Source organism: Cricetulus griseus, chromosome 3 (genome assembly GCF_003668045.3).
Source record: "Cricetulus griseus strain 17A/GY chromosome 3, alternate assembly CriGri-PICRH-1.0, whole genome shotgun sequence".
Classification (NCBI taxonomy): Eukaryota; Metazoa; Chordata; class Mammalia; order Rodentia; family Cricetidae; genus Cricetulus; species Cricetulus griseus.
The window spans coordinates 260,505,930-260,531,392 of NC_048596.1; the positions used below are offsets into that span (position 1 = coordinate 260,505,930).

The 25,463-nt window shown below is 43.7% G+C and overlaps 1 protein-coding gene across 1 annotated transcript; it reads left to right on the plus strand.

The window, feature by feature from the left end:
- Positions 1 to 770: 770 nt before the first annotated feature.
- On the plus strand, positions 771 to 21,898 carry LOC118238511 (N-acetyllactosaminide beta-1,6-N-acetylglucosaminyl-transferase-like). Its single transcript, XM_035441727.1, has 2 exons — positions 771 to 1,683; positions 21,855 to 21,898. The coding sequence occupies exons 1-2, from the start codon at positions 771 to 773 to the stop codon at positions 21,896 to 21,898; spliced, it is 957 nt and encodes a 318-aa protein (XP_035297618.1).
- Positions 21,899 to 25,463: the final 3,565 nt, after the last annotated feature.

Consider the following 25,463-nt stretch of genomic DNA (forward strand, 5'->3'; position numbering starts at 1 on the left):
AGCCTTTATTCAGAGCGCCCCAGTTGTGAGTTAGAAGATGAGGTCCAAGTAGTAGTAAATATGCCCCTTTTAAGGGCCTCCCCTTGCAGAGCAGAAAAGTAAGCCCAGGAAAGAATTTGGCCCAACAGTCAGTCATCCGCCTTGCTTTAAAGCATACCCAGTCAGTGAGGAAAGGAGTGAGTTGTATGTGTGGGAAAAGGCAGGGTTAGCAATTTATTGTCAAGCATGACACTTTTCTTTTTTAATTGACAGAGTCTTTCTCCAGGCAGTGTTCACATGCTCCAAACTGAAGCTTTTAGCTGGGCAGAGCTGGTTAAGCAAACAAGCCCAGCCATTTGAATGCAATGATTAACTGGAAGCTAGAGGAGCAGGCACAGTTACCAGCCTTCCACTGGATGAAGAGGATTGGCTTGGAGTTCCAGAGCAATGCTTTGCACGAAGGTCACTGATAGTGATTTCCCTGTGGGGACAGGTAGAGTCACTGGCCCCAAGATCCTCTCAAGGGTGGGGCAATTTTATGTAGTAATTGGTTGTAAATTGGTTAGAGGCTGGACAATGGAGCTGCTACTGACGTCGTTCAATGAAAAATGAAAATATAAGCAAGCTAGGAAGAGGGAAGGGAGAGCAGAAAGGACCAAGAAGCTGCGAGCGGCTCATCAGAATCACATTCAGGTAGGATAATGCTTGGACTTGGAGAAAATGTAAGTTAAAGGAAGTTCCGCTCCAATCCTGTCTCTAAAGACATTTTGCTCATTTCCTGGTTTTGGAAGATGGGCTCCCGGAACTACTGTCTTTTTAGTCTGTCTCTTATTGCTGCCTTGATGTTTGTATTTATTTACAACAGCAAATTGTGGAGAACCAATTATTTCCCAAGAGCAATTGCCAATGCTTCAGTCTTAGCAGAAGTCTGTTTGCAGATGTTTAATGGGGAGACATTTTATATGACAGACAGCCCAAGGAAAACTACCCTGGAAAACTGTTCTGAGTACAGGGCTCAAAATCACTATATAACAGAGACTCTCTCCGAAGAAGAAGCCAGCTTCCCTTTGGCGTTTACACTGACAATCCACAAAGATTTTGATACGTTTGAAAGACTCTTCAGGGCAATTTACATGCCCCAGAACGTCTATTGTGTGCATGTGGATAGGAAGGCAACAGAGACCTTCAAAGATGCTGTCCAGCAGTTACTAAGCTGTTTCCCCAATGCTTTCCTGGCCTCTAAGATGGAGCCTGTGGTCTATGGTGGCTTCTCCCGCCTCCAGGCTGACCTGAACTGCATGAAAGATCTGGTGGCCTCCGAGGTCCCCTGGAAATATGTCCTCAACACCTGCGGACAGGACTTCCCCCTGAAAACCAACAAGGAAATAGTTCAGTACCTGAAAGGGTTTATTGGGAAGAATCTTACCCCAGGGGTGCTGCCTCCTGCTCATGCTATTGGAAGGACCAAGTACGTCCACCAGGAACTGTTAAACCAAAAATATTCCTATGTGCACAATACAGCAAAATTAAAAGCTCCTCCTCCTCACAATATGACCATTTACTTTGGCACTGCCTATGTGGCCCTCACACGTGAGTTTGCTAACTTTGTCCTCAAAGATCAGCGTTCACTGGACTTAATCTCCTGGTCCAAGGACACCTACAGCCCCGACGAACATTTCTGGGTGACACTCAATAGGATTCCTGGTATGTATACTCTGGTTCTCCCACTCTCATCTTCCTCTCAATGGTGTTACTGTTATTATTACTTTAAAGAGACTTGGTTTTGCTGCATCCAGTCCAAGCTGGCCTGGAGCTCCTGAACTGTACTGATTTCCTGAGTGTTTATCTGTACAATTACAGTTATAAGCCACCATACCTGTCTTCATTTTTACTAATTTATGTGACATTATCAATGCTAAATAAGATTCTCAAAAGATGATAAAACAAACAACAAAAAATGCAGGTTTTTTTATGGGGCGGGGCGTGGAGTTTTGAGACAGGGTTTCTTTGTGCAGCTATAGCTGTCCTGGAAATCACTCTGTAGAACAGGCTGTCTGGCCTTGAACTCGGAGATGCACCTGCCTCTGTTCCCTTAGTGCTAGGATCAAAGGCATGCAACACCACCCCCAGCAACAAAAAATAATTTAAAATAACAAACTTCTTAGCAGTTTCAAAGGTTAGTTTTTGAATGTGGAATATTTATTTGCTGTTGTTTTTTAAATTACTAGTTTTATTGGCAAATTGTGATGGTATACATTGATGAGTACAATGCGTTTTGAAATGAACAAATAGTATGGGATGAATGACAAGCTACTTAGCATACCTTGCTCACCTATCATTTCTGGGGGAAGACTCTTGAAAATTGCTGTATTCGCTTGTGTGTAGTCGTCGGTCACTCTGCTATGCGGTCTTCTCTAACTCATTCCTCTGTCTGGGATTTTGTACCATTTGATCAGCAACTTTCTATTCCCTCCCTACAGATACCGTTCTACTCTCCTATGAATTCCTTTTTTTTTTAATTTCTGTTTTAGCGTTCACAGATCTGTGAGATCATATTTTATCTTTCAGTGCCTGGCTTTGTTCAGTTTGCATCATATTTTTCTAATTTATCCATGTAGTTACAAATGACCAGATTCCCCCTTTTAAAAGACTGAGTTCTAAAAAGAACTGAGTTCTATTCTATTTTGTGTATATATATGTATGTATGTATGTATGTATGTGTGTGTGTGTGCATACACACATGTGTATTTATACACACACACACACACACACACACACACACATATAATCTCACATTGCTTTCAATAGAAACAAAAAGTCGTTACAGTTCTACTCAGGGACTGGGAGATATAACTCGAGCCTGTTTTATAGATGAAAAATGGATCAACAGATTCAAGTAGAAAACTTGATGGTGTGGCTCTGGACCCATAGACCCGTCCTAGATATGTGTTTTCTCTTGACACAAAGCAGGAGACTGAGCAAACAGTAACTACTCAAAAGGAAAAACAATTGAAACTAATTCCAATTTTAAAGTAACACTATTATGAGACAGGGAGAGGTGACACACATCATTAATCCCAGCATTTGGGGAACAAAGGCAGGCTGACTCTATAAATTCAAGGACAGCGTGGTTTACATAATGAGTACCTGGCCATCCCGGACCACATTGAGATTCTAGGAAGAAAACAAAGGGGGGGGGAGGAAAGGCATTATAGCATTGGCGAGATGGCTCAACAGTTAAGAGCTTGTACTACTTTTGCAGAGGACCCAAGTTCAGATCCCAGCACCCACAACAGGCAGCTCAGTTTACCTGTAACTGCAGCTCCAGGTGATCTGATGCCCTCTTCTGGTACCCAAGAACACCTTAACTCACATGCAGATACCCACATACAGCACACACATACATATAATTCAAGTAAAAACAAATCATATAAATATGATTTGAGTAGTGACTTGAATATTTTTGCCCCCATTATCCCATGGTTAAATTCCTGTCCTTTTAAATGGCCCATGTCTATAATTGCAGCATTTGGGAGATAGAGGGATTAGGAATTCGTGGTCATTCTGGGTGACATCAAGAGTTCAAGGCCAGCCTACTCTACACAAGTCCCTGTCTCCAAAAACCAAAACTTAAAAAACAAAGCAGAAGCCGAGCGGGGGTGACTCCCACCTTTAATCCCAGCACTTGGGAGGCAAAGGCAGGCTGATCTCTGTGAGTTAGAGGCCAGCCTGGTCTCCAGAGACCTAGGCATTAGTCTTGTTCAACTGTTAGTCTGCCAACTTGGAAAAGAGCAGCATATTTGTGGCAAGGCTCTTCCAGTGATGTGTGAGGCTTTGGGCGAGAGGATAAATTGCTATGTTGGTCACGGTGATTAGAGATTTATAATGAAGATTTTCAATGATGGCAAATGATGGCAAAGGGATAGAGGGAAAGATCTCACAACTGAAAGGACCAAGGCAAGTGACTTCAAACTGCAGTGTCCTGGGATAGCCATGAGTGTGGCCCAACACATTTGTCGATGACAGAATCATGTCATGATGTCAAAAGATTGGACATTCTTGGACCAGCGTAGACAAAAAGAATATTCAAATTGAAAAAGACTTGAAGAATCTTAAAAGATCTGTTGTCCTGGGACGGGGAGGCTAGAAGCTCAGGTTTTCAGGGAGAGCTTTAGCTCTACAGCAAGTTCAAGACCTATATGAGACTCCAGCTCAAAATAAAAATTTGGGGTAGGGGTATGGCTCAGTTTGTAAAGCACTTACTGTTAGGCACAAAGGTGAATACGGTGCATTGGGAACCTTGGAGCATCCCACACCAGAAGGCCAGGACCACGTCGGGTGGGAAACAGAGACCTGCAGATGTGACTTCTATGAAGGTTTATTGGGGGGGGTGGTAAAAAAAATAAGGAAAGGAAAGAAAGAAGAGAGAAAGAGACACAAAGAGAGACAGAAAAGAGATGCCTTCTCAGAAAGAAGCCAGAAGAAGAGGGAAATGGGTGGAGTTCTCCTCTTTTTTTTTTTTTTAAATTTTATTTTATTTTATTAGTTCTAGTTAGGGAACAAGCTTATTTCAAGTCCCTTCTCCCTCTCCCTCCCCTCACCCCCAAACTTTCTCCCCCACCCCCAGCCCATCCCCCCAACCCCATCCACCCACTACTCCCCAGGCAGGGTAGGGCCCTCAACGGGAGCTCAGCAAAGTCCACCAAGTCTTCCTATGCTGATCCTGGGCCCTTCCCCATGTGTCCAGGGCCAGAGTGTAACCCTTCATATGGGATGGGCTCTCAAAGTCCCTTCTTGCACCAGGGAAAAATACTAATCCACTACCAGAGGCTCCCTGGAGTGCAGAGGCCTCCTTATTGACATCTATGTTCTGGGGTCTGGATCAGTCTTGTACAGGCCTCCTGGACAGCATCTGGGGTCGATGTGCTCTCCCTTGTTCAGGCCAACAGTTCCTGTGGGTTTCTCCATCCTAGTACAGACCCCTTCGTTCTTCATTCCTCCCTCTCTTCAACTAAATTCCCGATTTCGGCTCATTGTATATCTGTGGATGTCTGTCTCTGTTTCCATCAGCCACTGGGTGAGGGCTCTAGGATGGCATAAAGAGAAGTCATCAATCTCATTTTAGGGGGAGGGTTTTTAGGTTATCCTCTCCACCATTGCCTGGATTGTCAGATCGTGTCATCCTTGTAGGTCTCTGGAGATCTCCCTGGTTCCTGATCCCTTCTCGGGCCTACAGTGGCTCCCTCTGATATCGTTTCTCTCATCTTGCTCTCTTTCCTCTATTCTTCCCCCAACTCAATGTTTCTGCCCCTCCATTTCCTCTCCTCTTCTCCTCTTCTCTTGCTCTTATTGTAGCAGCTCCTTCCCCCCCCACCCTCATGCCCCCAATTAGTTCGGGAGTTCATGCCACTTCCATTCCTGGGGACCATTTAACCCTTAGAGTCCTTCATGTTTCCTAGTTTCTTTGGTGAAGAGCATTATATACTGGTAGTCTTTTGTTCTATGTCTAAAATTCATATATCAGTGAGTACATACCTTGCTTGTCTTTTTGTGACTGGGTTACCTCACTCAGGATGGTTTCCTCTAGTTCCATCCATTTGCCTGCGAATTTCAAGATTCCATTGCTTTTTTCTGCTGAGTAGTACTCCATTGTATAAATGTACCACATTTTCTCAATCCATTCTTCAATAGAGGGGCATCTAGGTTGTTTCCAGGTTCTGGCTATTACAAACAATGCTGCTATGAACATGGTTGAACATATGTCCTTGTTGTAAGTACATGCCCTATTTGGGTATATACCCAAGAGAGGAATGGCTGGATCTTGAGGTACACTGATTCCCATTTTTCTGAGCAACCGCCATACTGATTTCCAGAGTGGTCTTACAAGATCGCACTCCCACCAGCAATGGAGGAGTGTTCCTTTTTCTCCACATCCTCTCCAGCATAGATTGTCATTGGTGTTTTTTATTTTAGCCATTCTGACAGGCGTGAGATGGTATCTCAGAGTTGTTTTGAGTTGCATTTCTCTGATGGCCAATGATTTTGAGCACTTTTTTAAGTGTCTTTCAGCCATTTCAGATTCCTCTGTTGAGAATTCCCTATTTAGTTCTGCACCCCACTTTTTAATTTCGTTGTTTGGTGTTTTGGTGGCTAGCTTCTTGAGCTCCTTATATATTTTGGAAATCAGTCCTCTGTCAGATGTGGGATCGGTGAAGATCTTTTCCCATTCTGTGGGTGGTCGTTTTATCCTACTGACTGTTTCCTTTGCCTTGCAGAAGCTTCTCAGTTTCAGGAGGTCCCATTTATTAATTGCAGACCTCAATGTCTGTGCTTCTGGCGTAATGTTCAGGAAGTGGTCTCCTGTGCCAATTTGTTCAAGGGTAGTTCCCACTTTCTCTTCTAGAAGATTCAGTGTGGTTGGATTTATGCTGAGATCTTTGATCCATTTGCACTTAAGTTTTGTGCATGGTGACAGGTATGGATCTATCTGTAATTTTCTGCATGTCCGAATCCAATTGTACCAGCACCATTTGTTGAAGATGCTGTCTTTTTTCCATTGTATAGATTTAGCACCTTTGTCAAAAATAAGGTATCCATAGGTGCGTGGGTCGATATCAGGGTTTTCAATTCGATTCCATTGGTCTATCAGTCTATTTTTGTGCCAATACCAAGCTGTTTTCAGAACTATGGCTCTATAGTAGAGCTTGAAGTCGGGGATGGTGATGCCTCCAGAAGATCCTTTATTGTAAAGAGTTGTTTTGGCTATCCTGGGCTTTTTATTTTTCCATATAAAGTTGAGTATTGTTCTTTCAATGTCTGTGAAAAACTGTGTTGGGATTTTGATGGGGATTGCATTGAATCTGTAGATTGCTTTTGGCAGGATTGCCATTTTTACTATGTTAATTCTACCTATCCATGAGCATGGGAGATCTTTCCATTTTCTGGTATCTTCTTTAATTTCTTTCTTTAAAGTCTCAAAGTTCTTATTGTACAGGTCTTTCACTTTTTTGGTTAGTGTTACCCCCAGGTATTTTATGTTGCTTGTGGATATTGTGAAAGGTGATGTTTCCCTGATTTCTTTCTCATTGGATTTATCATCTGTGTATAGTAGGGCTACTGATTTTTTTGAGTTAATTTTGTATCCTGCTACCTTGCTGAAGGTGTTTATCAGCCGTAGGAGTTCCCTGGTAGAGTTTTTCGGGTCACTAATGTAGACTATCATGTCGTCTGCAAATAGTGAAAGTTTTACTTCATCCTTTCCAATTTGTATCCCTTTGATCCCCTTTTCTTGTCTTATTGCTATAGCCAGAACTTCAAGTACAATATTGAAGAGATATGGAGAGAGTGGACAGCCTTGTCTTGTTCCTGATTTTAGAGGAAACGCTTTGAGTTTCTCTCCATTTACTTTGATGTTGGCTATTGGTTTGGTATATATTGCCTTGATCATGTTTAGATATGTTCCTGTTATTCCTGTTCTCTCCAAGATCTTTATCATGAAGGGATGTTGGATTTTGTCAAAGGCTTTTTCAGCATCTAGTGAGATGATCATGTGGTTTTTCTTTTTAAGTTTGTTTATATAGTGGATTACATTGATGGATTTTCGTATGTTGAACCATCCTTGCATCCCTGGGATAAAGCCTACTTGATCATGGTGGATGATTTTTCTGATATGTTCTTGTATTCGGTTGGCCAATATTTTATTGAGTATTTTAGCATCGATGTTCATGAGGGATATCGGTCTGTAGTTCTCTTTCTTAGTCATATCTTTGTGAGGCTTGGGTATCAAAGTGATTGTAGCCTCATAGAAAGAGTTTGGCAATATCCCATCTGCTTCTATTGTGTGGAACAGTTTGAGGAGTACTGGAATTAGCTCTTGTTTGAATTTCTGGTAGAATTCTGCAGTGAAGCCATCTGGCCCTGGGCTTTTTTTGGTTGGGAGGCTTTTGATTACTGCTTCTATCTCATTAGGGGTTATAGTTCGATTTAAACTGTTTATCTGATCTTGATTTAATTTTGGTAAGTGATATTTATCCAGAAAGTTGTCCATTTCCTTTAGGTTTTCCAATTTTGTGGAATACAGGTTTTCAAAGTATGACCTAAAGATTCTCTGGATTTCCTCAGTGTCCGTTGTTATGTCTCCCTTTTCATTTCTGATTTTGTTAATTAGCATGCTCTCTCTCTGCCTTTTGGTTAGTTTGGCTAGAGGCTTGTCTATCTTGTTGATCTTCTCAAAGAACCAACTCTTTGTTTCATTGATTCTTTGTACTGTTTTCCTAGTTTCTACTTTGTTGATTTCGGCTCTCAGGTTGATTATTTCCTGGCGTCTACTCCTCCTTGGTGAGTTTGCTTCCTCTTGCTCTAAAGCTTTCAGTTGTTCTGTCAATTCTCTAATGTGACTTTCCTCCAGTTTCTTCATGTGAGCACTTAGTGCTATGAACTTCCCTCTTAGCACTGCTTTCAGGGTGTCCCATAAGTTCGGGTATGTTGTGTCTACATTCTCATTAAATTCTAGAAAGTCTTTGATTTCTTTTTTTATTTCTTCCTCAACCAAGGAATGGTGCAATTGGGAGTTATTCATTTTCCACGTAAATGTAGGTTTTCTGCAATTCGTATTGCTGTTGAATTCTAGCTTTAATGCATGGTGGTCTGATAAGATACAGGGGGTTATTTCAATACTTTTGTACCTGTGGAGGTTTGCTTTGCTGCCAACTATGTGGTCAATTTTTGAGAAGGTTCCATGTGGCGCTGAGAAGAAGGTATATTCTTTTGTGTTTGGATGGAATGTTCTATAGATATCTGTTAAACCCAGTTGTGTCATAACTTCTTTCAGATCCTTTGTTTCTTTGTTAAGTTTCTGTCTAGTAGTTCTGTCCAGTGGTATAAGGGGGGTGTTGAAGTCTCCTACTATAAGTGTGTGTGGTTTTATGTGTGGTTTGAGCTTTAGTAATGTTTCTTTTACAAAAGTGGATGCTTTTGTATTAGGGGCATAGATGTTCAGGATTGAGACTTCATCTTGATGGACTTTTCCTGTGATGAGTATGAAATGCCCTTCTTTATCTCTTTTGATTGCTTTCAGTTTAAAGTCTAATTTGTTAGATATTAGTATTGCTACCCCAGCTTGTTTCTTGAGCCCATTTGATTGGAAAATCTTTTCCCATCCTTTTACTCTGAGGTATCGCCTGTCTTTGAATTTGAGGTGTGTTTCTTGTAAACAGCAGAAGGATGGATTCTGTCTTCGTATCCATTCTGTTAGCCTATATCTTTTTATGGGTAAGTTAAGACCATTGACATTCAGGGATATTAACGTCCATTGTTCATTGGTTCTTCTTAGTTTTGGATTTATTGTTGGTGGTATCATTGCGTGTGGATTTTGCCCTTCTGTTTCTTTTTGTGTTTGGTGAAATTCGATTAACTACTGACAGTGTTTTTGTGAGTGTAGTTATGTTCGTTGGGTTGGAGTTTTCCTTCCAGAGCCTTCTGTAGTGCTGGATTTGTTGATATGTATTGTTTAAATCTGTTTTTGTCGTGGAATATCTTGTTTTCTCCATCTATAGTGATTGAAAGTTTTGCTGGGTACAGTAGTCTGGGTTGACATCCATGCTCCCTTAGTGCTTGTAGGGTATCTATCCAAGACCTTCTGGCTTTCAGAGTTTCCATTGAGAAGTCGGGTGTGATTCTGATTGGTTTGCCTTTATATGTTACTTGGCCTTTTTCCTTTGCTGCTCTTAATATTTTCTCTTTATTCTGTAGATTTGGTGTTTTGATTATTATGTGTCGGGGCGACTTCTTTTTGTGGTCCAGTCTGTTTGGTGTCCTGTAAGCTTCTTGTACTTTCATAGGCATATCCTTCTGTAGGTTGGGGAAGTTTTCTTCTATGATTTTGTTGAATATGTTTTCTGTACCTTTGAGCAGTATTTCTTCACCTTCTTCTACACCTATTATTCTTAGGTTTGGCCTTTTTACGGTGTCCCATATTTCCTGGATATTTTGTGTTAGGGTTTTGTTGGACTTGAGGTTCTCTTTGGTGGATGAATGTATATCCTCTAGCGAGTCTTCAGTGGCTGAGATTCTCTCTTCCATCTCTTGAATCCTGTTGGATACATCTTTAGTTCCTGATCGTTTATCCAACCTTTCCATTTCCAACATGGTCTCATTCTGTGTTTTCTTTATTGTGTGTATTTCAGCTTTCATGTTTTGAACTATTTCAAGAGCTTCCTTCACTTGCTTGGATGTTTTTTCTTGGCTTTCTTTAGATTCTTTAAGAGATTTATTTATTTCTTGAATTTTTTGGTTTGTCTTTTCCTCCAATTCATTTAATTTTTTGTTTGCTTTCTCTTCTATTTCTTTAAGGGATTTTCTTGTTTCCTCTTTAAAGGTCTCTATCAACTTGCTGAGATAATTTTTGAGGTCCATCTCATCTTCATGCTCTGTGTTGGGCTTTTCAGCTCTTGCCGGAGTGGAGTCCCTAGGTTCTGGTGGTGTCATGTTGGTCTTTGTGTTGTTGAGTGAAATCTTATTCTGTCTTCTCCCCATATCCTTTTAGTGGGTGCGGGTGGGTTCTCTCTATCTCCTCTTGTGGCCCAGTGGTGTGTGGGGGCTAGGAATTCGATGTCCACAACTCTAGATGATCTCGACACTCCTGGTGGTCTCCTCGCTAGTTCCTAGTTTCTTGGTCGTTCGGCGGAATGGAAGAGTGGGGTGCTACCAGATTTGGGGCACAGGGAGCTCCTCCCTGCCTGGGCTTGTCTGGCCCAAGCCGGCAGGCACAGGCGGGGGTGGTGGGATGGGGGTGGTGGGGTGTTCTGGTCTGGGGTCGGGAGTGGGCAGGAGCTCACTCACCTAGTTCCAGGTCAGTCTGCGGCGGCGGAATGTAAGAATGGGGTGCTAGCAGATTGGTGGGGCAGGGGGCTCCTCCCTGTCTGGGCGTGTCTGGCCCAAGCCAGCAGGCTCAGGCGGGGGTGGTGGGATGGGGGTGGTGGGGTGTTCTGGTCTGGGGTCGGGAGCGGGCAGGAGCTCACTCACCTAGTTCCAGGTCAGTCTGCGGCGGCGGAATGTAAGAATGGGGTGCTAGCAGATTGGTGGGGCAGGGGGCTCCTCCCTGTCTGGGCATGTCTGGCCCAAGCCAGCAGGCTCAGGCGGGGGTGGTGGGATGGGGGTGGTGGGGTGTTCTCGAGTTCTCCTCTTAAAGGGCCAGGGTAATGTGCCTGCCAAGTGGGCAGAGGGGTGGTGTGCTGCTGAGCCAGGTTCCCAAGGGGTGGAGACAGGCTTGCCTGAATTACAAGATTTACACCCACGCTTAGTCCCTGCCAGCCACATAAAAAAAGCTAGAATCTCTTAATCCCAGCACTCGGGAGGCAGAGGCAGGTGGATCTCTGTGAGTTCGAGGCCAGCCTGGTCTACAGAGAGAGTTCCAGGACAACCTCCAAAGCTATAGAGAAACCCTGTCTCAAAAATCAAAAACAAAACAAAACAAAACAAAAAAACAAAACAAAACAAAACAAAACCAAAAACACCCAAAATCTCATTGCTAGGGAGTAGAGATGGGAGGGTGCCTACACACACACACACGCACGCACGCACGCACGCACACACACACACACACACACACACACACACACACACAGCTGGAAAGATGGCCCAGCGGTTAAGAACATATATTGTTCTTGCAAGGGACCTGAGTTCAATTCCCAGCATCCACATTAGGCAACTTACAACTGCTTGTAACTCGAACTCTGGGGAATGGCCTTGTGCACATATACAGACAGACACACATGTACATGCAAATAAATAGTAATAAAAATACTTTTAAATTGATTATGTTGCCCCTTTATTGTCTTTTAGGACCTCAAAGTATCAAACAGACAACAAGCCAATTTTTATATTGCATTGTCCAAATAGCAGCAGTCTCTCTCTCTCTCTCTCTCTCTCTCTCTCTCTCTCTCTCTCTCTCTCTCTGCCAAGCATTTCTTCCTGTGGTGACTTACCTTAATTTTATCATGAGGAAATTAAAAGTAGCTTGGCAAACCCAACAATACAGCTCAGTGAGTAGGGGCACTTGCCACCAAGCCTGATGACCTGAGTTCAATTCCTAGGACCCACACATATACACGTACCAAATGAATAAATTTAAAAACCTTTTTTAAGTTAAAAAAATGGATTGAAAAGAAGGGATTTTGAGAGCCCATCCCATATGAAGGGATGCTGTCTTGACCTGGACACATGGGGAAGGGCCTAGGCCTGGCCCAGGATAATGTGGTAGACTTTGGGGAGCCCCTTTTGAGGGCCTTACCCTGCCTGGGGAGTGGAGGGGGCATGAGTAGGGGCAGGTGGGATGTTGGGGGGAGGGGAGGGAGAGGAAGAAGGGATTGACATGTGAAGCAAGCTTGTTCCTAATTTGAACTAATAAAATAAAAAAATAATAAAAATGGAAAAAAATTTTAAAAAAATGGATTGAAGAAACTGAGAGTTGAGGACAATGGGATCAGAACCGCTGACACCAATTGAAAAGCATTTTAGATTTATGAGGACTATTGAGTGGGTTTCATAGACAATCTACACATCTGCTTACTCTGCACAGTCAGATGGTACTCATTGGTGGGATCGAATCATCACCATCACCACCACCATCATCATCACTATTGTTGTGGTGCTGAGGGTGACACCGGATTCCCCATACAGAGTCAGCTGCTCTGCTATTGAGCTACGCCACCAACCTGCAACAATGGGAATTAGCAGCCAATAATCCTGGCTTAAAGCCTGGCTCTGCCAGTAACAGTCTTCAAGCAAGATACCTAATTTCTCAGAGCCTAATTTATCTTTTAGATACTGAGGATGAATTACCTCTTTGTCAGTCTGGTAGAAAGGTTAAAGGGTACACAAACTGAAGCTGGCACATTGTAGGCACTCATTTGATGGTAAAAAGAAAGACAGGAGCAAACATGGGTTTCTTTTCTTTTTCTTTTTTTTATATTTTGAGACAGGGTTTCTCTATGTGGCTCTGTCGGTCCTGGAACTCACTCTGTAGACCACGCTGGCTTCGAACCCAGAGATGCACTTTAAAGGTGTGTCCCCCACCATGGCCATCCCCCACCCCTGCCTGGCAAAAAAGTATTTCTTACTATGGACTCTTGAGGGTTTACTATCTAAAAATGTCTGTGTAAGGTTAAAAGTGCATGCGTGTTTGCTTTTGAAGGCATCAGGTAAAGTTTGTGACTGGGATGGAGAATGTGGCCACAGGGGTTTCCCAGGTGTATTATTTTGTCCCTGTGTTTCCTGTGTCTGTCTGAGCTCTCTTTTCTAGGAAGCAGCACTCTGTCTGGGGCTGGTTAAAAGTCTCTCCTAAGAGCTTATTTAGGAGAGGTCATTTTAGGTCATAGATCCCAAGACAAATGTCCTGCACACGTTTGCACCTGCTCTCCCTTTGCTATGGAATGTTCTTTACCTTGTTCATTCCACTCAGCCGCCCTTGAGATCCCGCTGAAATGTCAGCTCTCCTCTCCTTTCTCCTCCCCCCAGAACCAGCCCCGACCTGTTTCCCTCATGACACCTCCATTGCGTCCAGTGGGTCTCAGTGCCCCCCTAACGCATTCCCGTGTCCTCTGCCAATACCAGACGTGACGAAATGATTTGAATGACCTCACCCACATTCTAGATTTCACCTAACCTCCTCATGTAGAGGGGCGCTAAAAGCTTGTGGAATGAGGAACATGATAAGGGCAGAAAAGACACATAATTCTTCTGAACAGGCTTGCTTTCCATCCTAATTCAACTTATCTCAGGTGGAAAAATAGGAAACAACGAAAACCAGCATTTTCCTTCTCATTATTCCCTAGAGTCTAGGGCCTCGACAATAAGATATAATCATACAAGCACTCATTATATTGCTTCTACATTGTGTTAGGTATTTAAAGTCATCTAGCTTGTTTAAAGTCTACAAAGGATGTTTAGGTTCTGTGCAGGCACTATGCCATGGTCTAGAAGGGACCAGAGCATCTGCAGACCCTGGTGTCCACCAGGGGGTCCAGAACTAGAGCTCCACAGGTACCCAAAGGCAGTTGTACTGTTATACTTGTCTCGGAAAATATTATTTACAAACACACTTTTCCTTCTCTTGCAGCAAGTTTAAATAATGATTTTGCAGTTCTGGCAACCCATAGGGAGGAGTCCTATCCTACCACGCCCTTACCCCCACAGGCTTCTTCAAAAGGTATACTCTTTGTCACCTCTGCGACACCCTTCAGAAAACACTCTTGGTAGTGTGGACGATCTGCAAGGTTTTTCTTAGTCATCAGACTGCTCAGTATAAACAACCCTCTTCATGAGTCTGAAGATTGAAGTTGTGTAGTTTTTGTTCCTGTCTAGAAAAATTGGGGGGGGGGAGGGAGAAAAAGCATTCATGGAATTTGCCTGAGTGATTTTGGCCCTGTGAGGCTTTGGTTTAAAAATATCCAGAAAATGTAGTCGAAGTGGGTTGTTTGGCTCTGATTTGAAATTCTGAGTAACTGCTGTTCCCAGATAGACTTCTATGCTAGCTTTACCCTCAGCCTTCTTTGCTTAGAAAAAAGCCAATTATCATCATTGATTATTAGAATTATTATTAATTATTTTGTGCTGGGGACTGAGCCCATGTGAGCCGCTCAGGTGTGCCACCCTCTCCATCCTGCCAACCCTGCACTCTCCCACACTGGGTAACACCACCTTGTTCCCGCTCCCCCCCCACACTCCATTGAACTCTGTTAGATACAGGAATTTTCTGTCTTTGTGAGTTCCCTTATGTTGTAAAAGAATCACCATGAATTCAAGGCTAGCCTTGGCTGCCTAGTGAGTTTCACTACCGCCAGGATTACATAGTATTGACCCTCCCTAGAAACAAATTAATGCCCCCTCCAAAGGAAACCTAGCCTGGTATGATGCCTCTTACCTGTAATCCCAACCACTGACAGCTACTTCCCATGCCAATCCTAATTTAGGGCCTCCATGGACATGTATGCATACAGACAGCATACACTCATGCACATAAATAACAAAATAAATCTCTTTTGTTTTTGTTTTTGTTTTTGTTTTGAGACAGAGTTTCTCTTTGTAATAGCCCTGGCTGTCCTGGAACTCACTTTGTAGACCAGGCTCGCCTTGGACTCACCGAGATCCACCTGCCCCTGCCTCCCAAGTGCTGGGATTAAAGGCATGTGCCGCCACCACCACCTGGCTGATGTGGGTATTGGAAACAGAACTAAAGGCCCTCTGTAAGAGCACTTTGGTGGTTTGGATGAGAATGGCTCCTATATGCTCCTATGTTTGAATGCTTGGTTCCCAGTTAGTGGAACTGTTTGGAAAGGATTAGGAGGTGGGCCCTTGTTGGAGAAGGTTGTCACCGAGAATGAGCTTTGAGGTTTAAAAGCCCATACTAGCCCAGCCTCTCTGCCTGTCTGCAACTTGCAGATCAGATGTGAGCTCTCAGCTGCTGCTCCAGTACTGTACTTGCCTGCCTGCTGCCAGGCTCCCTGCTGTGACATTCATGGACTAGCCCTCTGAAACTGTGAGCAAGCCCCTAGTTAAATGCTGTCTTTTAGGAGCTGTCTGGGTCATGGTGTCTCTTCACAGCAATAGAACATAACTGTCTAGGCAGCAAGTGCTCTTGACCTCTGAGTCACCTTTCCATAACCTTCCATTGCTTCTTATCAGACAGTTGGTCACAGTAACAAGAAAAGTAACCAATAAGAGATGGCTATTGGTGTCTTCTATTTGCAGACAAGGAAGCTGAGTCCAAAGCCAGGGTAGTATTGCTTAATCTAACAAGCCCCCCAGTGCACGGTCATTCAGAAGTTCCTATAGCTCAAGCAAAGTATTCAGTGAAGATACTAATATATGAATGGCCAGAAAATATCTAAAGATTTTAATGTTTTCAACTTCTATTATTCAAAATTATTACACTTAAAGGAATTCTACAGAGTTCCCGTATGTGCCACGCATAATAATTAGCCTCATTGCCCCATCACAGTCCTCTCTCCCTCCCTCCCTCCCTCTGTCATTCTCCAATTACGTGAACATTTCAAAGTGTGTCCTAGCAAAGGCTCTCCTACATAACCAATAGATATTCATTACATTTAATCCACAAACCCCATTCTAGAACTACTTGTCGTGAACGATGCCAGTAATGGCCTACACAAATCTGTGATCTGAGCACGAGTCTTGAGCTATGCACTTGACTATTACCTAAAACAATTTTTGTCTCTCTTTGGTAACCTTATCATCTTTGAAGAATGCAGGTTGGTAAAACCCTAACTAGATTCAGTTTATCTTTTGGGCAGCAATCCTAAAGAAAGATTGTTATGCATGCCTGCCATGTTTATTTGTCTCCATGGTGATGAGGTTACTTTGTATCATTTGGTTAGGACAGTGCTTGCCAAGTTTTTTTTTCTCTGTAAAGTGAACTTAAAGTATTTTGCATTTGTTATGAGATAGTTAACATTTTATAGACAGATAATTCTAGACTTTTTAGATACCCTGTTTGACAAATGTTCACTCCTGTTTCATTTTCTTACAAGATGGGCTTTTGAAATGCTCAAGTATTGCCTTAACAGATGCTAAATCCTGTTTTTCCTCCAACTTTTCATTCTCTGTTAGCTGACATCTGGCTATAAGGTAGAGCCATACTGTATCCCTATGTATCTATTTGTATCCCTAGGGGGTTTGGATTCCTTGTTCAGTCAGTTGGTTACAATACGTTACTATTTCTCTTACATTGCTGCTCAAATTGTTCCAGACTTAGCTGATGGGAGCCTTAGGCTCCTGTGTCTTCAGCAAACCCTGTTGCTCTTCCTGTCCCAGCACCACACAGAAAAGGCAGGATTCATATTCGGTTAGTGCAGAAAGAAATTACAAGGAATATTGTAATACCCATAATCAATAATGGAATTTTAATCATTCTTTTTTTCTTTTTTTCTTTTTTCCTTCCTTCCTTCCTTTTTATTTTTTTCTCAAGACAAGGTTTCTTCGTGTAGTCCTGTCTGTCCTGGAACTAGCTCTGGGGACCAGGTTGGCCTCATACTTAGAGATCCACCTGCCTCTTCTTTCTGAGTGCTGGGATTAAAGGTGTGCACAACCATCACCCAGTCTAGGAAAATGTAACAAAACACACCTCCTCCCAAACAGGATTTTTCTGTGTGGCCCTGGCACCCTGGAAGTCAAGCTCACTCTGTAGATCAGAATGGCCTCACATTCACAGAAATCTGCCTGCCTCTGCCTCCAGAGCACTGGGATTAAGGTGTGTGCCACCACCCAGCTAAATTTACTCCTGGTCTTGAGGTAAGAATGGTTAGAAAAATGTACTATGGTTCTGAATGTGGTCCAATTGGGAGAGTGCTTGCCTGGCATGTACAAGGCATCAGGCTCAAACACTTCTACATAAACCAGATAAGGTGACAACCTGTAATCCGAAACCCTAGCCAGGTGGAGGCAGGAGGTTCTCAAGTTGCAGGTCATTCTTGACTGCATAATGTGTTTAAGGTCAACCAGAGCTGCCTAAGAGTCTTAAAAAAAAAAGTAAAAAAATAAAAAGAAAGAAAAAATTCGTCATGGACAGAACTCTTGGAGAACAGGGACTTTGGGACTCCAGTCCAAGATTAGAGCTATGCTAATGTGACCAGCAAGAGCAGGGCAAAAATTACCCTCTGCAGTCCCAACACTCAAGAGGTTGAGGCAAGTAGATCCATGAGAATTCCAGACCAGTCTGGGCTACTTGTGACTGGCTGACTCAGATAGAAAAGAAACCTTTAAAAGAAAAGAAGAGTGGGGAGAAGGAGGGAGGTAGGGAGGGAGTCAGTGGGGGAGAGAAGGAGGAAAGAGAAAGGAAGGACGGAAGGAAGGAAGGATGGAAGGAAGGAAGGAAGGAAGGAAGGAAGGAAGGAAGGAAGGAAGGACGGAGCTGGGCTGTACTGATTAGCAGAATGTGTGTGACAACGGGGAATCGAATACTAGTGACCAAGCTGCTTTCTAGCAGTGGGGGCATTCAAGATCCCCTTTTTCTCTGATGTGGAAACTGAGGCAGGCTAAACTTCCTTTTGCCTCCCCACCGGCACATCTATCTAGAGCCAGCGCTCACTGTTCGTTATATAGAACAGACCTCTCCTAGGGTGGCTAGAAGCAGGGCAGGGACTGAAAGAGCCATGTGGAAGCTATTCAGTGAAATGATGTAACTTTTGTTAGATGGCAGCTGATTCGGATGGAATTTTACTATAGTATATCAATATAACTTCCTCTGACCTCCACACCCATGCCATGGCAGGTACACCCACAAGGTAATAAATTAATAAAAATCAGTGTGGTTATAGGGACACAGAAGGTGGGGCAAGCCAGCATCCTGCAGATGTGTTAGTCACAGAGGTCAGAGAACAAGTCCGTGAACAAAGAATTCTGCCAAGCATGGGACACTTCCACCCATTGCCCGTAAACCCCAGAGACTTTCCCTTTTGAAAAATAGGGACTGTGTTTTTCAGAGCTAACTAAAAGTATCTCTTCCTCTGATTTCTGTTTCCTGTGTGTGTGTGTGTGTGTGTGTGTGTGTGTGTGTGTGTGTGTGTGTGTGTATGGTGTGTATATGTGTATGGTGTATATGTTTTGTGTGTGTGGTGTGTATGGCAAAAGTCAACTGATAGTCTAATTCATCCAGCGTGCAGCAGCTCTCACTGGCCTGAAGCTCACTAGTTAGGTTAGGCTGGAGATTCCCAGGCCAGGGATCCACTCGTCTCTGCCTTCCTAACCTGAGATTACAATTATGTAATTGTTCCACCATACTCAGCTTTTTTTTTTCTTACATGGATTATGGGGATTGCACACATGTTCTCATCCTTGCACAGAATAAACTATTTCCCAACTGACTTGGTTTTGGGGAAGGGGGTAGGTAACAATTAGAGTGCTGCAATTTCATTTATTGGTTCTTGTTGAGATGCTGGCATGCTATGCCAGAAATCGAGAAAGACATATTGGCATCTTTTCACAATGTCAAAATTTATCAATAACAAGCTGCATCAGTTTCTTTGGCTATAGTGTGCAAGCTGGTCCCAATTTCAGCTGATGGCTGGCTACTATCAAACACAGGTTCTTAGTCTGTAATCTTAATTACTGATCACACATTATATATCACTCAGTAATTATATGTATAGATGTGGATATATGTAGGTTACACAATGAATAGAAGAGGGTTAAAGAGGCTAGCAGACAAGTTTAAGGAGTTGTGAGAGCCTTCCTGGAAGCAGAGGCAGCTAATTTAGACTCAGAGGGAACTCATTGCATGTGGTGTAGGTGGAGTTTTCCTGTCCTGCTCCCAAATAACTGACTCAGAAACTTAATTGTAAATGCTCGGTCTAAAGCTCAGGCTTGTTACTACCTAACTCTTACATTTGAATGAATCCATATTTCTTATCTATGGTTTGCCACATGGCTCCTGGTTTGTTGTCTCATTTTCTACTCATCCTGCTTCTTCGGCGCTGGTTGCAGTCTCCTCTGACTCCACCTTTCTTCTTCCCATCATTCTCCTAGTTTGGTTGTTCCATCTATAATTCCTGCCTGGCAACCAGCCAATCAGCTTTTTATTAAACCAACCCCAGTGACAAATCTTCACAGTGTACAAAAGGATTATTCCACAGCAGTGAGGGCCTTCCTGGAAGCAGAGGCAGGTAGCTAATTCAGACTCAGAGGGAAATCACTGCCCGTGGTTGGACAATCTGCTAATAGACTGAGTTTGGAGAGCTGCTAGGGGTGGGCAGAGCTGAGGTGCCTTGCAAGTCCAGCTGTGCCTCAGGGTTGAGTTCAGCTGCAGAGGTGAGGTACAGGACCATGGAGGTCATATTGGCAAGAGTCAGGGACCAGGTCCAGATGGACAAACAGATGGATGAACAGACGACAACTATAGCAAGCTGCATCAGCGCTGGAGACCAGACTGACTGACCTGAAGCCACAAGGACAGTTGGGACTGGGGGTCCCTGAGCACACACCAGGTGGTTAGATTCAGAAGGACAGAAAGACAGGGACAGTTGTGGGAACCTGGGAAAGAAAGCATGAGAAAGAAGGTGTGCCTGACCCACTGACAGAGTCAGGAATCTTCAGGCCCAAACTGCCCACAAAGTCATCTGTGTCTTCCAAAAGACATGCTGTCAAGGACAGCAGCTAACCTAGGCTTATGTTGTGTCAAGCTGGTATATCATCTCAAGTTTCCATGACTCCCTCTCATTCTCCAACCTAAACCCTACCTCTCATAAATCCACCTGTCAACTTTGTTTACAAAGAAAATTCCTGGACTTTTATCACTGCTGTAAACTACGTCTCTGAGCAATTTTTTAAGTGTGTGTATGTTTGTGTGTTCATGCGGTACCTTTTAGCGACTTTCAGACATGTAACTTGACAGCCACCCAGATCCTATTGTAAAGAAACCTAATTCAGATTCCCCCTTGTGAAGCCCACACCTCAGAAAGGTTTTTTATTCTCTCCTTGATACCTTTGTGCTTAAGATATTTGTTAAAATACCTTTTAATAAACTCTAACTCTGTTTTATACTGTGCATTCCGAAATTCGTCTCTGTAGTGAAACCGTGAGTCTTGGTTTTGCTTAGTGGGGGTTCCTAGGGGATGCAAATGCTTCAGGCTTGTGTGGAGGATGGAGTGGAGCTGTGCCTCTGTCCCTGCCACCAGTGACAAGATGACAGATCAGTGGGAGCTGTTGTCATCCGGTATTAGGTGTCTTTATCCTATTGGGGTCTAGTTGGGGGTATTGCAACTGTCTTCAAGCTAGTGTTTTGGGGAGGTTTGAAGGGTTGGTTGGCTGGTTGGTTGGTTTCTATACATCCCTATGCTCTTCTGCTTTGCTGACTGTATAAGTGTACTTTTAGGAACATCATTTGTTGGCCTGTGTTATGGACGGAGCTGGACAGATGTGGTTGTCTGTATGTTCAGTGAGCTACAGTCATCCTGCCTCTGTGTTTGTGCCCCACACGGAGACAGATGAAGTGATGCACAGCCTGCAAGTTACACTTTTACTCATTGTGGAGTAACTCTGAGCAGGGCTCAACAGTTTTACAAGCTGCTGATTGTGAGCTACGGGTCTATCCTCCACGACTCTCAAGCTTGCTAATATCCCTCTAGTGACCTAACATTCTAAACTTCCATTTTCTCATCAGAAAAGTGGGGATCATAGCTGCTCCTCAGGCCAGTGATCAGACCCCATCACTCATATTTCCTGGCTCCTATTCTACCATCCATCAGGCAGTCTGTGAGGTCCCTCCAAATCCTTACATGATCCAGAACCTTGCTGCCTTAAAGGGCCAATGCCTTGTTTTATTCCCAGAGTGTCCTCTAGGACTAAGTGTTAACCTGGGTTTCTTGTTTTTCCACTTCACATTGTTCCCTGGAAGGGAGGTGACAGCTATGTGATAGCTAGGTGGTTGGTGTCTAAAGAACCAGGGTAGAAAAACCCTGAATGGTTCCTGCTGTAGGAAGAGGTCCTCTGTGGAGGATGGTCTGGAATGTGGCACAGTAGGGTATCCATAGCTATTAGTGATTTGAAAGGGGCTCTTGATCCCCCCACTCACCTTAAAAGTATTTTCTGGAGAAAGGAAGGTAACTGAGTTTTGGGAGCAAAATCCTCACCCTCTTGGAGCCACAACAGGCCCCCAAATGATGACGAAAGCGGTCAATGAGGCGTGGATATGTAATTCTTTCAGTGTGGCCACACTGGGAAGAGAAATGGTCAATGGGGTCCTGATAGAAAAGTTTAGGTTTTTGTAAAAAAGAAGTGAAACAGAGGGCCACAGGTGTGCTAACTCCGCCATCCCGGTCGGTCCGGAGGTCCGGCTGCTAACGCTCCCTGCTCTGGTTCTGTACCAGAGCAGCACGAAGACGTCTTTAGCACGGTGCCTGTCATCAGCTGAGGACACCATTCTGATTCTCAGGAGATGGTTCCTTCCACTCCAGGTTGCAGTCTCGTCATGGGGGGCAGTTGTCCTCACTGGTGTTGTCTGTTTCTGCTACTCAGGAACTCCCAGGTGACTCAGGCAGAACAGTTATGGACAATGATCTACATCTGCGCCTTCAGCAAAAGTAAAAGGGACAGGCACGAAGCGAAGGCAGAGACGTCAGGCTGTCATCTTGCTGTGAGTGACTTGAGGGCCTGTGTGAGGAGTCAATGCTCTTCAGAAAAGGAGTTCTAAGTATCAGTTTCAGAACGGGCATCGCTCGCTCTTCCTTCATGTTTGATAAACGCATACATGATCAGTATGATGCGCTGTCATATGCTGTACACTCCTGTGAGCAGCACCCCAGGGGAAACTTTCATGTTTAACAGCACAGGTGACATGCACCTATTTGTGTACTGATAGAAATGGAAATATACAACATGGCAACCACATTTGGCTCAACACTGTGTCCAGGAGATTTACTTTTTCTTATGACAGGCCGTTGAGTTTTGTTCAAGATTTCTTATTACCAAATACAGAGAAGGAACAGGACCTGGAGACAGTTGTGGTGGTCACAGCTGGAGGGTGAGGCAGAGGATTCGACTGGAATCTGGAGCATGGGGGACAGGATGGCCCCCAGACATCCTACATTGCACACACAGGCCCTTAGGAGACATTTCACCCCCCCTCCCCCCGTGTTAACAGTGCTGGGGTTGAGAGCAATGCACTGTGAAATAACTGTTAACAGCCAATTGATTGTTTTACTTTGGGCCAAGTATGATCTTTCTCCTGAGTGGGGAGGGGGGTGGACAGGACTGGCCGGGATGAGATTACTGGATTACTGTCAGTTTTTTAAAGAGGTATTAATTACCCTTCCCTAGCAGGTTCTCATTGTTTCATGTCTTCATTAATACTGGCATCTCTCTCTCTCCCCATATATGTGATGTGTGTGTATGGTGTTCACATGTGTGTGGGTACATGTGCGGTCATCAGTTGACATTGAATGTCTTCATCTGTTGCTTTCCACTTTATTTGCTGAGGCAGGTCTCTCTGAACCTGTGGCTCTAAGATGGAGCCAGTCTCACCCCTGTGATTCCCTACTCTGGCATCAAAGACAGACTGCCATGCCCACCAGGCTTTGTATGTTGCTAGGGAGCTGAACCCCAGTCTTCACGCTTGTGTGGTAAGCACTTTATCCACTAAGTCACATCCATTGGCTCTCAGGCTAGCCTATAGGATAACCTTGGACTTCAGATCCTCGTGCCTCAATTGTCTAGGAGTAGAGGAATGAATTCCCAGTGCTTGGTTTATGGGGAGCCAGATATGAAACCCAGGACTTGCTGTGCACGCTGCAAGTGCTCTAGCAACTGAGTGCCACACCAGCCATTTTTGTGTTTTTATTTTTTATTTTTAATTCTTTTCTTAGACACCCCTCCACCCTAATTCAGGAAGACTAGATGCTCCACACAGCAGTGCTTAAGTTCCCCTTCCCAGTGGCTTGTGAAGGACGGATCACACACAAAGGGTAGCCACTGTGCACAGTAATCAGAGACGCATCAGGGGACGAGTGGCTTGTACTGGGGTTTCTCTTATTTCAGAGACAGCCGCCATTTGTCTGCATGCTCAACTTCTCACATTCTTCTCTATACAGTTGGCCTGCCGCGTTATGGCTCTGAATCCATGGATACAACAAACCTCAGATAGAAAATATTCTCTCAAAAGAACATGGCATCTGGCAGTTGGGTGTAATGGTGTGCACCTGTAACCCAAGTACTTGGGAGATGGAGGCAGAAAGACCAGGGGTTCAAGGTCAACCTCAGCTATATAGTGAGTTCAAGCCCAACCTGGGCTACATGAGACCTTGTCTTAAAAACAATTGCATCTGTACCATGTGTGCAGACCTTTTTCTTGCCATTATTCCCTACATAGCAAAGCATGGCAACTCTCTATATGGCAATTACATTGCACTAGGTATTTGAAAATATCTAGGGGTGATTTTTAAATATGCATGAGGGTTTATACAGGGCATATGCAAATATCAAGTCTTTTTCCACAAGTGACTTGGGCATCCAAGATTTTGGTAGCCTGGTGGGGAATCAGAGGGTGCCTGAGAACCAATATCTCACATTACTGATGCTCTGGGCCAGCCACTCCACCCATTCATTTTCCATAAATTGTGCTGTAAGGATCAGGCTCTCCATCATTTTAGTTCATGCTAATTTTTTCTACACTGTGAAGTATTTTTTTAATCACAAAACATTTTTTCATATAGTAGATTACTCAGGGATAGCAAAAGAAGTCCGGTGCAGACATGGAGGGAATCAGGGAGTTTTGGTCTCTGGTCCATGAGTTCCCAAACCTTGATGTGGAGATCTGCGCTTTCACCATTATCTCAGACTGAAATGAGCATCATCTGACTCCCCTGGTCCCTACCCCTCACCCCTGAACTCCTGGGCTGAGACTCAGATTTTGTATTTTAGCATCCCCACCCCAGTCCCAGGCAAGGGGAACACATTTTGGCAAGCCACTGATTTGCTCTATCCTTACCCCACAGCTACAGACGCACCCAGTTTGGCAGAACACTTGTTTTGGTAACATAATTAAGGAGTTGTTACCCTCCCAAGGTTAAACAATTAATCTCTACAAGTGAATGTCAGTTACATCTTGAACTATGATTCAGAGTCAGGAGGTGTTACCAAGCCTAGCACTGAGGCTGAGGCAAGAGAACTAATTCAAGACCAGTCTTAGACTGCGGCCCTATCATTCTCTAAGGCCCTCAAAGCCAAAAATCTTATTGTTTCTGATTGCCAAATACATTACTGTCTGCACACACCTTAAGTTCATCTGGATATACTGTAAACTGTGTTTTGCAAGTATTTGCTTCAAACCATCTTGCAGCCATAAAGAGTCTTTGTGGTCAACTTTTGCCTCAGCAACATTAGGTGCAGCTCCCTCCAGCTCACGTGTGATGCCATGGACTGGTGACCATTGGGCCTTTAAAGTTCTGTATGTAAGCTATGCCCCATCCTACACTGAGACAATAATCTAAAATAATGCTTTGGGTCCTGCAGATCAGATAACAACTTGTTCTGTTGTTAATTAGATAAAAGGAATAGAAAGTAAAATGATTGGCCCCAAGAGGAAGGTTTTCCCTAGAGGACACCATTGGAAGATGTCTGAGTTGTGGAAGAATTGTTGTTCTGGTTAAAGACAGCTTTGCAAATGGATTCTTCCTTCACTTTAGGGCCATGATCATCACATCACAATTCAGACATAAACCAAGAGCGTCATTTCTAACTCATCAGTCAACCTGGGCTGGAGTTACTTAATTGGTTAGACCCAGCAAATAGGGATGTCAAGGTCCTCTACTTTCTCAGCTTACTTCAAAGTGAAAAACAAATCCCTACATTTATTTATTTATTTATTTACTTATTTTTGTTTTCTGTGGCAGGGTTTCTCTGTATTGCTTTGGAGGTTGTCCTGGAACTCGCTCTGTAGACCAGGCTGGCCTTGAACAGAGATCTGCTTGCCTCTGCCTCTT